At 43.8% G+C, this 12051-nt stretch overlaps 2 protein-coding genes across 12 annotated transcripts in view; one reads left to right on the top strand and one right to left on the bottom strand.

Moving 5' to 3' along the window:
• The window catches only part of nrg2a (neuregulin 2a), a 57637-nt gene extending 51680 nt beyond the window's left edge, over positions 1 to 5957 (bottom strand). The window contains exons 1-4 of one of the 9 annotated variants that reach the window (XM_055502100.1): positions 4924 to 4993; positions 4744 to 4810; positions 2653 to 2821; positions 281 to 1105 (exon numbers count right to left, since the gene is read on the bottom strand). In XM_055502100.1, the coding sequence (XP_055358075.1) occupies positions 281 to 689 (409 nt within the window). In that variant the 5' untranslated portion in view covers positions 690 to 1105; positions 2653 to 2821; positions 4744 to 4810; positions 4924 to 4993. Of the gene's footprint in view, positions 1 to 280; positions 1727 to 2652; positions 2822 to 4743; positions 4811 to 4923; positions 5056 to 5712 lie in introns of those variants that run through there. The other 8 variants (XM_041073847.2, XM_055502103.1, XM_055502101.1 and 5 more) reach the window with 8 other exon arrangements.
• puraa (purine-rich element binding protein Aa) lies at positions 2820 to 10587 on the top strand. Of its 3 annotated transcripts, none has more exons than XM_029174140.3 (2): positions 2820 to 2958; positions 6590 to 10587. In XM_029174140.3, the coding sequence occupies exon 2, from the start codon at positions 6668 to 6670 to the stop codon at positions 7523 to 7525; it is 858 nt and encodes a 285-aa protein (XP_029029973.1). In that variant the 5' UTR covers positions 2820 to 2958; positions 6590 to 6667; the 3' UTR covers positions 7526 to 10587. The 3 variants fall into 3 exon arrangements, with proteins under 3 accessions (XP_029029973.1, XP_029029972.1, XP_040929784.1); XM_029174139.2 differs by lacking the exon at positions 2820 to 2958 and adding an exon at positions 4971 to 5110; XM_041073850.2 differs by lacking the exon at positions 2820 to 2958 and adding an exon at positions 5206 to 5344.
• Positions 10588 to 12051: the final 1464 nt, after the last annotated feature.

The raw sequence follows: 12051 nt of genomic DNA, 5'->3' as shown, positions 1-12051 counted from the left end.
CAACAGTGCGAGGCGCATGTCTGATGCAGTTCAGGGGAGAGAGAAAGAGAGTTTGATTGATCATGTGGGCTATAGGAGCCTGCGAGAGTTGTCGAAAATTGCTGCATAGACGCCCCTTAGACACCTATCTGATACCCACTGACTCCAAACCATGCGGTGTCCATAATCACCGCAATTCACCCGGATGCCCGTTAGCAAAAGCTCTAACCCAGCGGCTGTTAACGCATCGTTCATTCTTCCGGGTTGAACTTCACCGGTCATCCACAATACATTAACTTACCGCAGTCCACGCACAAGATCTTCCCAAGATCCTTCTTTAGGTTCTTTCCACTCGTGTCCAGGGGCGCAAACGATGCCTTAAACACCAAGGGCTCGTCAGTAGGGTCCATGAAAAAAATGTACTTGTGGTTTTTCTTCACTTTGGTGCACGGAGCCTCGGATCCAAACTCCCCCACGGTGACGAGCTGTTCTCGCTCCAGACCCCCGCTGTTTAGAGGCCAAACATCCAGCACTTTGACATTCACACGGTACGGCTCCGCGGAGACGTTCACAGGCGTAGGCTGCACCTTGCCTTCGATCACCACGGCGGATTTGTAAGCCTGGTCCTGCAGGGAATTCAAACTCGGGGAGTAGCAGGCGAATGAGACCCCGATGACCAGCATGGATAAATGTACTGAATCAAGCCTCATGCCGCCTGCTTTGGCTCGGTGGTCGCTGGTCGCGTTGCGGCAGGGCTCTCTCGGCTGCGGGGCGATGGCGATGGAGCTGGGTTGAATGAAGACACAGCAAGTAGGCTCCAGTAGCACGGCAGCGCGGCGGACCTTGCATAAGTGTCCATGCCATCGGGATCCGCTGCTTTTCCAGTAATTTTTGGTGTGTAAACAGCAGCTTTGAAACGGGGGGGGGGGACCGCGGGATGATGCTGGGTTTCAAATCCAGTCACTGCTCTCAGCTAATAATAAGGCATTGTAGATTGGCGGATTCTCCCCTGCCAGAAGATGCCCCCTACGCTGCCATCGTAGCGTTAACTGCAAGACGACGGCACTCTTATCTTTGCCCAAAAATTGCAGTGGTGGGGTGCCGCGAGGACGCCGCTCTGTATCATCTGCAGCGGAAGAAAAAGACGCAAAATGCTGCAGTGAACCCCAAGTTTGGTAGTCCGCTCGCAAAACAAAAGCAACGTTTCATTCCAAAAAAAAAAAAAAAATTTAACAGTATTTGTGTTCAGCGGCTACAGCCTGACGCTAAAACGCCGCCCTCCGCCGCGGCTCTCTCTCCGCCTCCCCCACTAGCCACAGACGGAGAGAAAATAATGCCGATTGCCAAGGGGCTCTGTCAACAAAAACGCAGAATTGGAGCACTGAGATACGGGCTAACATTAGACCAAAAGGGTTGATCTCCTCACTCGCCAAAGCCCACTTACTGTGTTACTCCATGGTGCTTTATCAGCGGCAATCTCGCGTTATAATGAAATAAGCGGAATCCTAAATCCATGATCATCCCTCCTCAAAATCGCATCTCACTGTAGCCACGGCATCGCTCCAAAGATGAAGCGTGTTCACAGTGGAAAACGCAGCCGCATATCGTCCGCTGGGCCTGGGGAAATCATATGGCTGCGATGACTAAGGCTGCGAAAGCATTTCAGACTCTTCAGGAGACTGTTTTGAATGAGTTTTGCGTCTCATCCCATTAAGCCATGCCCTGCATTCAGGTCACATTCGCTCCTCTGCCTCTAAAAAAACTGGCGTTGAAGCACCGCATCACATCCATACAAGTAAAACAGCTGCAACGCCGGAGTTCAAAGCAGGTAAAACAACTATTTAAAAAAGGGAGGCTGAGATAAAGTAGGTTTCTCTGAGATTTTGCAGCTACGATATCAGCTACCGTGAGGTAGAACACAATGCTTTAATAAAAATAGGTTGTAGAAACATTAACACGTCCAGCATCACTATAGTGTTTGTTGTTTCAAATTATGACTGCAATATTGGGTTCAAATAGAATGCGGATCCAAGACGTTGTACCGACAGTATTCACAGAGAGCGACATCTGCTGACCACAACGCGCTAATGAGCATTTTGACACAATTGCTGAAAATGCTGCTGTAAATCAAACTTACCCAAAGCTCAAGAGTTCGGTTTAAATAATTCACGATGGTTCGCAGTTTGATGGTTCGCAGTTTGAGGCAGCGTTGTTATTGCTAAAACATGAAGGGCTTGAATATGTATTTCAAACGAATACTGATGCGGTTGAATCTACACTTGCTTTAATGTTTGGTCGACACTGACCTGGCAGCTCTCCGTGGTGCTGAAATTTAACAAGATCTATAAATTAAGCCTATAGGACGCTGACGCATATGTATGTGCTGCATGTGTCAGACTCTCTGGCTCCTATAAAAAATACAGCAAAGTGTCTCTAAACAACTGCAACCCTGACTTTCAGACAAACTCACCTGGATGACTTAAAATCTTTACCGCCTTACTAACAGGAGAACAGAAGCACAATCTCCTGCATAGGAGTCAGATTACTCCTGAACCATGTGGGACAAGTGTCAGAAGAGACCCCCCCCAAAATTAATCTGATGCTACGACAGTTAACGTCCCCTCATCTTTTTAGACGCGGTCTTTCATACAGTTGGCCAAAATGTTGCCGTACCTGTTACCTTAACACGGCAACGCTGCAGTTCCCCGCTCATGCCAGAGGGGGGCGCGCGGCCATCCAGCTCCCACAGTGCGTGTTGACATCAGAGGTGAAACGTGCGGCGTTGAACTTGTGCGTGAGTCGCTCTCCGTGCCACGACTCGCCGTTTCTGGTCCATCTTGTGCTGCAAACAGAAGCAGTTCGCGGTGCTGTCACCGAGGCCCCCGAGCTTATTCACATGTGTCTTTTGCCTCGTCTCGTCTCCTGCGGCACGCTGTCGAGGCTTTAAAGGCGCACCGTCTGCAGACTGAGCGGGGTAAGGTAGGTTACGGGATCTCGATTGGCCGAATGACGCTTTATTTACATGTCACCCGGATTGTTACCGTCCTGCAGCATTAAGTGTCCTGCCATGCAGCAAAGCAAATGTCATCGCTTCGCAGGTTATAGTTATAACTTAGATATCAGCACACGAGCGTGCGTCGGAGATGAAATAGTACCGGTGCTGCATTTGGAGCGGCGCCACCGCATTCCTGTGCTGGGATGTAGGGCAAAACTTTGTGAGGCGATCACACCAGACAAACTGCGACGACACCTTTTTGAGGCTGAAATCGTCGCTGGACGTGTTGTTGGAGTCCGAACAGAGCTGCTGTTTCCGATTAACGTTCACGATTGCAAAACGGCGTGAAAACGGAAATTGTTGAGAGAACATGCAATATTCGGAGCAACTGAAACTCCCTCAGACAGGGACAGGTTCCTAATGACCCCGCAGAGAAGAGACAAGTGTAAAATGTCGCAGGGTGAGAGTTTGAACTAAAAAGTCAAAGTCTAATCGACACGTTTCAACAGACAAATCGGGGGTGGAAACGAGAGGAAATGAGCTGCCTAATCAGGTTTGGTAAAATGTATAGTCTATATTGAAAGAACAAGACATCATATCAACATATAATATGGAAATTAGGCTAATCACTTATAGGCCAGTAGATTCACCCACACAGTTTTCAAATCTCATAACCATCCTGGTTAAGAAAAATAAAAAGAAAGAAGCATTTCAGCAAACCGTGGCACAATAAGGTCATCCCCAGCTGCGCTCCAACATTTAGAAACTAGAGGAAATAATCAGAAATAGGAAAAATGAAAAAGTCCACCATGCTCACACAAAACGCCTTATGATGAAAATCAGAAAAAAAAATCTAAATAAATAAGCAATATTTTAAATGCCTTTAATTTAAGTTTTTTCACTTATGGTGGTTTGTCTTATTATGATCAATAATAATTTATTAGGCTGCCTCAAACATTATGGATCAAAGCTCAGTAGGAGGCCTGGTGACCTTTGACGTATTTTAACACGACTCACGTGATTATTGTATCAACTTTTCGCCCCGTACCAGTAGAACTGGAGACAGCAGCACAAATTTAACCCTTAATTGTATGTAGAATTTTTAAACTTTTGTTATAGGCTAAATTCAAGTTACTTATTCATAGATCGTTTTTGACTGTATTTTAAGGCCAGTGGTTGTTATATTAATAATTAAAGGCTTTAACCTCTGTAATAGGAATTTATTTAATTTACTTGTGTAATTTTGGCCATATTAATATGAACATTATAAACCTATGCATTAAGCTAATATATTCTAACTATCTACTCTAGCGTTTCGTATTTAGACTCTATTTATTACCACGTCTTCTCGTCCATAGAACATTATGTTAGTATACGCTGCTTAAACGTTGGTTTTTTTACTTTAATGATGACCAAAGCTTTGTTCACAAAATGTGTTATGATTGTTATATGTGCAAGGACAACGGGGACTTTTAACAACGTTTTCCATGTGTGTTTAATATTATTCCAGCGTGTGACTGGAATGTGCGACAACTCTAGACTGAAATAAATTTGTTTAAATAGTTAAATAGTTTCCTGAGTAGGCTTTGATTTGCGGATCCCACAAAGGCCCTCAGATTAAGACACTTAAAGGTTTCTTATTTATTCATTTTTTTCTGAAATCGGGCCAATATTTTGCACGTTCAAAAATCGCTGTTTATCCTTGTCAAATGAGTAGAACGAATGATACCTTTGCGTTTAGACAAGGACGTGAAATCATTTGTACTTACAGACTTCGGGGACCAGCGCAAACCGCTCATCCACGCTGACGCGCAGGTCGACTTCTATAGAGAATGCCTGCGTCACACAAGGTCGAGGCGAACGTTGAGCTTTAATAATACGTAAAAATCGCAATTTATATAATTCTATTAGAATAACGTGTGCGAATTCATGGAGAGTAAAATACTTACCAGGTTAACGAAATAAGCGTGAATAAAAATAAAGAAAAAAATAAAGAAACGTCGCATGCAGCCTGCGCTTCTTGTGAAAGGTTTGCGCAATCGAGTTTGTTTCCAGGTGGACGAAAATGAAGATTTGTTACGGCGCAGCAAAGATCGCCAGAACGGGACTTGAATTTGCACAAGGAACTAATAACAGGTAAATGTCTCGTGTATTGTGTTGACCTGAAACAGGCTAAATGTTAACCAGGAATAGCAGGCCCAATTTCAGACAGGTTTAGGCTTGATGGCGGCCTTGTATTCACGGCAGGGCTCATCTGTACATAGACGCATCCAGCACCGTCTCACGCTGCTTTATTAGTGCGATACAGAGAGAAGAGACACGCAGCTGGCGTCACCTGGCACCGATGCGAAGCCAGACAGCATAGACGAGGTGAGGAATGAGGCTAGGCCCAGTCTACCAGTAACACAGCAGTCTGCCCAGGTGTGGACAGATGAGTGGCGTCTGAATGGACCGAATGTGCTGGACCGGTATAAACTGAAGTCATGAATCAGATTGAATAGGTAGCCGAAAGAGACAAATAACGTGGCCTGATAAACGCACAGACGTCCGAGTTTAAAAATCATTGTTTCCCACCCATTGTTCTGGCGATAGACTGGAAGGCCCACCTGTTTTGCACCGTGATTGAACTGTATATTATAAGACCATCGGCCCGTGAACGTATGAGGGGCTGGGTTTAAACGGATGCTTTTCCCCTCCAAGCTAGGCTTAGCCGCTGTACGCTACGAACGTCAGTTTACCTGGTTCTCTTCCTATTCCGCAAAGTTTGTAACAGCCAAATGTCGCTCTGAAGACAGTTTCCTCGTCTGCAACTACAACGACTGGAATAGCACAACAGCCTGCAGTAAGCTAACGCTTGAAACACGCGTTTGAATTGGAGTTGTGGAAGAACTACCTGCGCGGCAGATGCTTAGAAATAAATAGCGGGATTTTGACTACAATTCACGCGAGAAGTAGGCCCCAATCAATATTGAGTAATGGGGCTATAACGAAAAAAAGAAGCAGCGCAGTTTTCGTAGCGTAGGGATGCAGGCCACAGGCAGTCTATACTAGTCTGTACAGACGCGTTAGCGTCACATCTTAATTGGGTCCCATTATAATTAACACAATAGCATTAAACATTTCAAAAAAAGAAAAGGAGACGAGGCAAGTTAGACGCAGCTAGTTGCGTAAGTTTAAATGTTCAAGACAGGATTTTCATATGCCTTTCAAATTAATTCATCTGGTCAAATGTTTGATGACAGACAGGCTTAATGAAACAGGCAGCACTTACTAATGTCAGGCCACCGCAACAAACACGTTCACATTAGACGAGTATGTGACCGAGACCCGTGTGATGTCCTTAGATGCCTCTGAAAGTACAGTGGTTTTCTGCTTTTATTTTGGAAAGCTGGGGTCCTTCCAGGTAACCCAGCAAAAGCACCTTCTTTTTCACAGGCGGTGCCGATAAATGGAAACTAAGCCTCTCTGTTGGAGAAAGCCGTCTTCCAAACAAGCTTTAGTTTCGTTTCCATATAAATGACACCTCATGACACTGCACAGTTTGGAGGAGAATACACTCCATCCTGGCTCTGCACTAACGTCTCGCCCTGGCTTTTTTTTCATACCCCTGTGTAGATCTCGCGAGAGCTCTGGCGTTCGCTGGCTGGCAGTAGCTTTGCAGCAGACAGAGGGAGAAGGCAGGCAGGCAGCATCATGGCGGACAGAGACAGTGGAAGTGAGCAGGGAGGAGCAGCCACGGGCCCAGGCTTCGGCTCCATGCACCTAGCGACAGGAGGGGCGGGCTCGGCTTCCGGGCTCCAGCACGAGACACAAGAGCTGGCGTCGAAGCGTGTTGACATCCAGAACAAACGCTTCTATTTGGACGTAAAGCAGAACGCGAAGGGCCGCTTCTTAAAGATAGCTGAAGTCGGGGCCGGTGGAAACAAGAGCCGCCTCACTCTCTCCATGTCCGTGGCGGTCGAGTTCCGTGACTACTTGGGGGACTTCATCGAACATTATGCCCAGCTGGGGCCCAGCAACCCGGGGATGGTACAAGACGAGCCCCGGCGAGCACTTAAAAGCGAGTTCTTGGTCCGAGAAAATCGGAAATACTACATGGATCTGAAAGAGAACCAGAGGGGACGGTTTCTGAGGATTCGACAGACCGTTAACCGGGGGCCCGGTTTGGGATCCACGCAAGGCCAGACGATTGCTCTGCCTGCGCAGGGACTTATTGAGTTTCGTGACGCTTTGGCTAAACTTATTGACGATTACGGTGTAGAGGACGAGCCCGCAGAGTTGCCCGAAGGGTCATCATTGACTGTGGACAACAAGCGGTTCTTCTTCGATGTCGGATCCAATAAGTACGGTGTGTTCATGAGGGTAAGCGAAGTGAAGCCAACGTACCGCAACTCGATCACGGTGCCCTATAAAGTGTGGTCCAAATTTGGGAATACTTTCTCTAACTACGCCGAGGAGATGAAGAAGATCCAGGAGAAGCAGCGGGAGAAAAGGGCATGCGAGCTGCAGCAACAAGAGGAGATGCAGGCGGACGATGGGGACGAAGATTGATATAGAGAGAGAGCAAAAACATGCAAGAGTAATGAAAATAACAAGAGAAGTATAATTAAAAACTCTACTGTATAAAGAAAGAAATCTAAAGATTTAACTGTAATGGTTTAACTCCAAGGGAGCATCACCCACGATATAAGAAACCTCCACAACCTGACAGTTATGACATGTTGTCACTCATCGCTGGATGTTACCCCACTTATCCACCATTAATACAGTTAACAGGCTGCTAAACAAAGTAATAACATTATATTTGAACATTGTTTCCTACTTGACAATATTGAACTGAGTGTTTATTTCCCTTATTAACAGAAAACTTTTGTACCAGTTAAAGCTATTGTAAAAAAAAAAAAGTGTTTGCAATGTTCAAATGGAATAATTGCCGAGTTCCGAGAAAAAGACATTTCCTTTTCATGTGAGCTAACGACTTCAGCACAAATCAGATATTTTAATTTCTAAGACCAAAATTCCAAAAACTTTGTAAAAGGTTGTCACATGTACTTGCCATCCTATTTACCTTTACCTGTGAGTAGAGATGTGTTTACACATAAATCATATGAGGGCTAGGCGTGCTTCGGAAAACGGTTAGATGTCATGCAGTATGAAAAGGAACATGTAGGCATTTTCATGAAATGAAAATAAGTGCTCTATTTGTTGTGCAATATGCATTGCATAAAAATCAAATATATTGAACTGGTCAATGGATATTGACATGATTACGTTTGCCAGAGGCATTCAAAGAGATATATTAATATTGTAATTTTTTGTTTCAGTTGAAATTGTTGCCATGCAGATGGATATATTATAGACTACCTTTGTGTCTCGTCGTTAATGCAATGTGTTAATTTTAAAGGTACTAAATGTGTATTTGATATAGGAAATGCAGTGACAACATGTAGCAAATGGCCCAAATTTCAGATTCTTTAACAAGTCAGACGCCCCTCACGTACTGTGTTGATTGGCTTAGTGGTCTGGAAAACGGAGGCAAAATCCATCAGAGCATTGTTGTACATCTGAAATATTTTGTGATCTTGTCCAGTCATAAAAGTCTAAATGGTGCCAAGGAGTGCTGTTGCTGCATGTTAATCTGCACTAAGATAGATTTTGTTGGTCTCCCAAAATATTGGCTCAAGGACCCTTCCATGTGTATCTTTATCTGCCTACATTGTACGAATGTCAAGTTCGAGTGCTGAGTGATTCCATCCAAAGGCTTGGTGTAGTCGTAGTGGAAAATTGTTTTAACGGCGTGGTTGTCGAGGAGCGATCTTGTGAGCTGTAATTACAATATCACCATCACACTATGAGGAGGGCCACTGAGGAGCACACCTGGATAAGCCATGATGAAGAGGGTTCAATTTACCTGTTGCTGAACCTCCAGTTGTGTGTCAATGGTTGTGCCCAGTCTTACGAGTTTTACCGTGTGAAGACGTGAAGTTCAGTGGGGCAACTTTGGATATATATAGATTTGATCCCAAAACTCTACCTGCGGGGTGATGAGATTCTGTTTTGGTCTAATTGTAAATATTGGGCTGCGCCATGGAAAACAACTGGTTGTATTCCAGTTCAGTCGCATCTCATAGATGTGTGATAGCAGTTTTATAAACTCTGTCAGTAAACTCCAGAGAAACTGGCAACAATCAGATAACGTCACTTTTACCTCAGTATTGAATTAAATGATTGCTCCCATGTTTAGATTGACTGGAAACCAGCAAACTAGACTGTCCTTGACCACCTATTTTTGGAGCCTCTGGTATAGCCTAAACGATACCTGATTGGGAGCATCCTCTTCAGCATATAAACAACCTGGTGCCTTACACACTCCGCATGCTTACACGCTGGCCTGGTGCTTTGGATCGCAGTTTGGCTTCTTGTTTTGTTATTGTTTTCTCTTTCTTGATTCCATTTTGTTTGTGTCTCAGCCCCCTTGTGAGCTAGTGCACGACTCGTGGTGCTAAAAGGGTTCGTTACGAGCCCTTTAAAAGAACAGGAGCAGGATTCTTAACTTTTCTCTGCTCCCTCCCTTCTTCCCTGACTTCATTGCCATCCCCTTTCCCTAGCCATCCAGGTATCGGCCTACATGTAAACATGGAAGGGGGTGGTCACCTAGATGCAAGATGATGCGGAAGAGTTGGCTCTTCACTGTCCAAGTGCATTAGCAGGGAGAGCAGGGGCTGATCGGGAACATCCGTAGTGGCCTGAGATGTTACGCTGACACTGGCAAGCCCCCTCCAAATGCTTGTTCCGTGGCTTGGATAGTTATGTGTAAGTTGCAAGTCGCTCAATTAATGGGGAGTAGCAAGCATGTCTGTTTTGTTTTTGTTTGTTTTTTTGTTTGTTTTACGTAGTTCTACCTTTTCAGCATTATTCCACATTATTTGTAATTTTGGAATGATTTCGCCCACAAAAAAATATCAATTTTTTTCTGTGCAACATTTCATCACTGTGTGCAATATCTTATGTGCCAATGGTGGCAATATATGTATATCAATTAAATATATGATTACTATTTGAAAGCACGTGGCTGAATTCCATGTTTATTTCTCATGAAGGTGATGTATGCCTTTATTTGCACTCAAGTCTCCTTCCTGGAGGAAAATATTGTAAACCAAGGTCTTTAGCAGCCTGTTGGGTCAAGTAGTTCACTAAGTATTTTAACTTGAAATAGAACAACATCACTGTACGTATGCCTCCCTATAGGAAAGGGTCGACTTGGCTTATGGGTCGTTGAAGATAAACACACAATGGAGTTTTTGTGAAAAGATCTTCATTTTAGCTTTAAGCTAAGTAAAGGTGCTTCAGTCCAATCCTCATTAAGGTGTATGGTGAACTGTCTTCAGTGGTTGTTGTGTGTAGCACTTTGCTTTTCCAGGTTAATAAAATGCCTGACCAATACTTGTTTTAAATGATCTCAACAAAGAATGTCGTTCTCTCTTCTGTTGCCTCTTTTATTTTTAAAGAGGGTATTTGATTTGCGCATTTGGTTTTGATGCATTCAGTATAATTTATGTATATTTGACAAATTTTAAGAATAAATTTAATTTACCCATAAGGGAAAACCTCCATTCAAACTGTATGTGTTGTTCATTTTTCATTTCTTGTTGGAAAAGAGCCCACCTTCCCATATGTCAGCAATTCATTTAAAATCAATGTTTTAGTTTGATGTAGTGTTGTCTGTAACGTCTGACTCTACATTTGCAACCATATTAAGTACTAAAGCTTAATTTTACAGCCTTTAAAATGCAAACTTTGCAGTGACAAGAAGCTGATCACTTATGTCTTCTAGATTTTTACAGTAGTACTGTATGTAACACCAGGCTGTAAAATAAAGCATTGCTTTGTTCTCTGTTCATCCTGACTATGCAATTTGTCTGCACTGATTGCTCTCTGGGTCACTCTGTTTATAAAGAACAAGTCATGACCCAACAGAACCTACATGTTAAGCTTTACCTTTAAGCACAACAAATTAAAATTTGAGTATGGGTTTAATTTGTATTTTAATGGGTTGATATAAATGGTTTGACTCAAGGCCAGGTCATATCTCTCAGTGGCCTTTTTGTTGTAAAGCCATGGCTGACTTATGACACAGACACACGTCCTGTACCATCTCTTGAGAACCTTTTCCAGCTTTTTCTGAGGACATTTGGTGTCCTCCACCAACCCAAACGCTCCAGGTTCAGGGCCCAGTCACGTTCAAAGGCATTTCGGCAGGACATTGGTCAGGAGGTGAGTAAATATACTAAAAGGGTTGTGCTACATTACGTTGGACACCAGCCCAGATGCAAACCCAGACTTTGACTTTGCTCTTCATCCAAGAACCCCGACGGAGGAGTGGTTCCTCACCACGCTGGAAGCACAACTGCAGCACATCACAACTGACAATAAACCACATTTGAGTCAGTATTGATCATTTATATATAAAACATATATTTAATAATAGCCTGAATTTAGTTTGGCTCTGCTGCCAATCTGCTGTATGGTCATCATCTCCCGAGCCGTCCTTCACAGCAGGGGGTTTTCTGAATGACTTGCTCAAATGAACAACATTCTTTTGTTTTTCACCTTTTGTGTTGGAGCATCTACATGCGTTTGTGTGTGGTGTGGTATTGGTGAGCCTCAGAAAGCCACCGTGGCGGCAAATGTTTGGATATGCAGCCTTTGCCCTGGCACTGCCTCCATTTTTGCTATAATTTGTTATTTAGTGCTTTATTCTGAAGGAGTCAAGCAGGTTTTGGTGGTGACGTAATTCAAAGCGTGCCTTCCTGGTTTTGGCCACCAGAGGGTGATGTCTACCTATAAATGACAGAGGGGACAGAAGAAGAAGAGTCTCAGCCGAGAGGGACGTTCCTTTGGCTTCAAATAAATAAATACCACGAGGTATCCGTTATTCCGTTCATGTATTTATAGAGATATGTATATAGTTACTACATACACTTTAGTACATAATATGTTTTATTATATTGCTTATTACGTTTATGACTGAAATCAATTGTGCTGATTCTCCAAGATGCCTTTAATACTTTGGTGCA

This window comes from Betta splendens, chromosome 14 (genome assembly GCF_900634795.4).
Source record: "Betta splendens chromosome 14, fBetSpl5.4, whole genome shotgun sequence".
Taxonomy (NCBI): Eukaryota; Metazoa; Chordata; class Actinopteri; order Anabantiformes; family Osphronemidae; genus Betta; species Betta splendens.
This window is presented reverse-complemented; position numbering and strand designations above follow the sequence as displayed.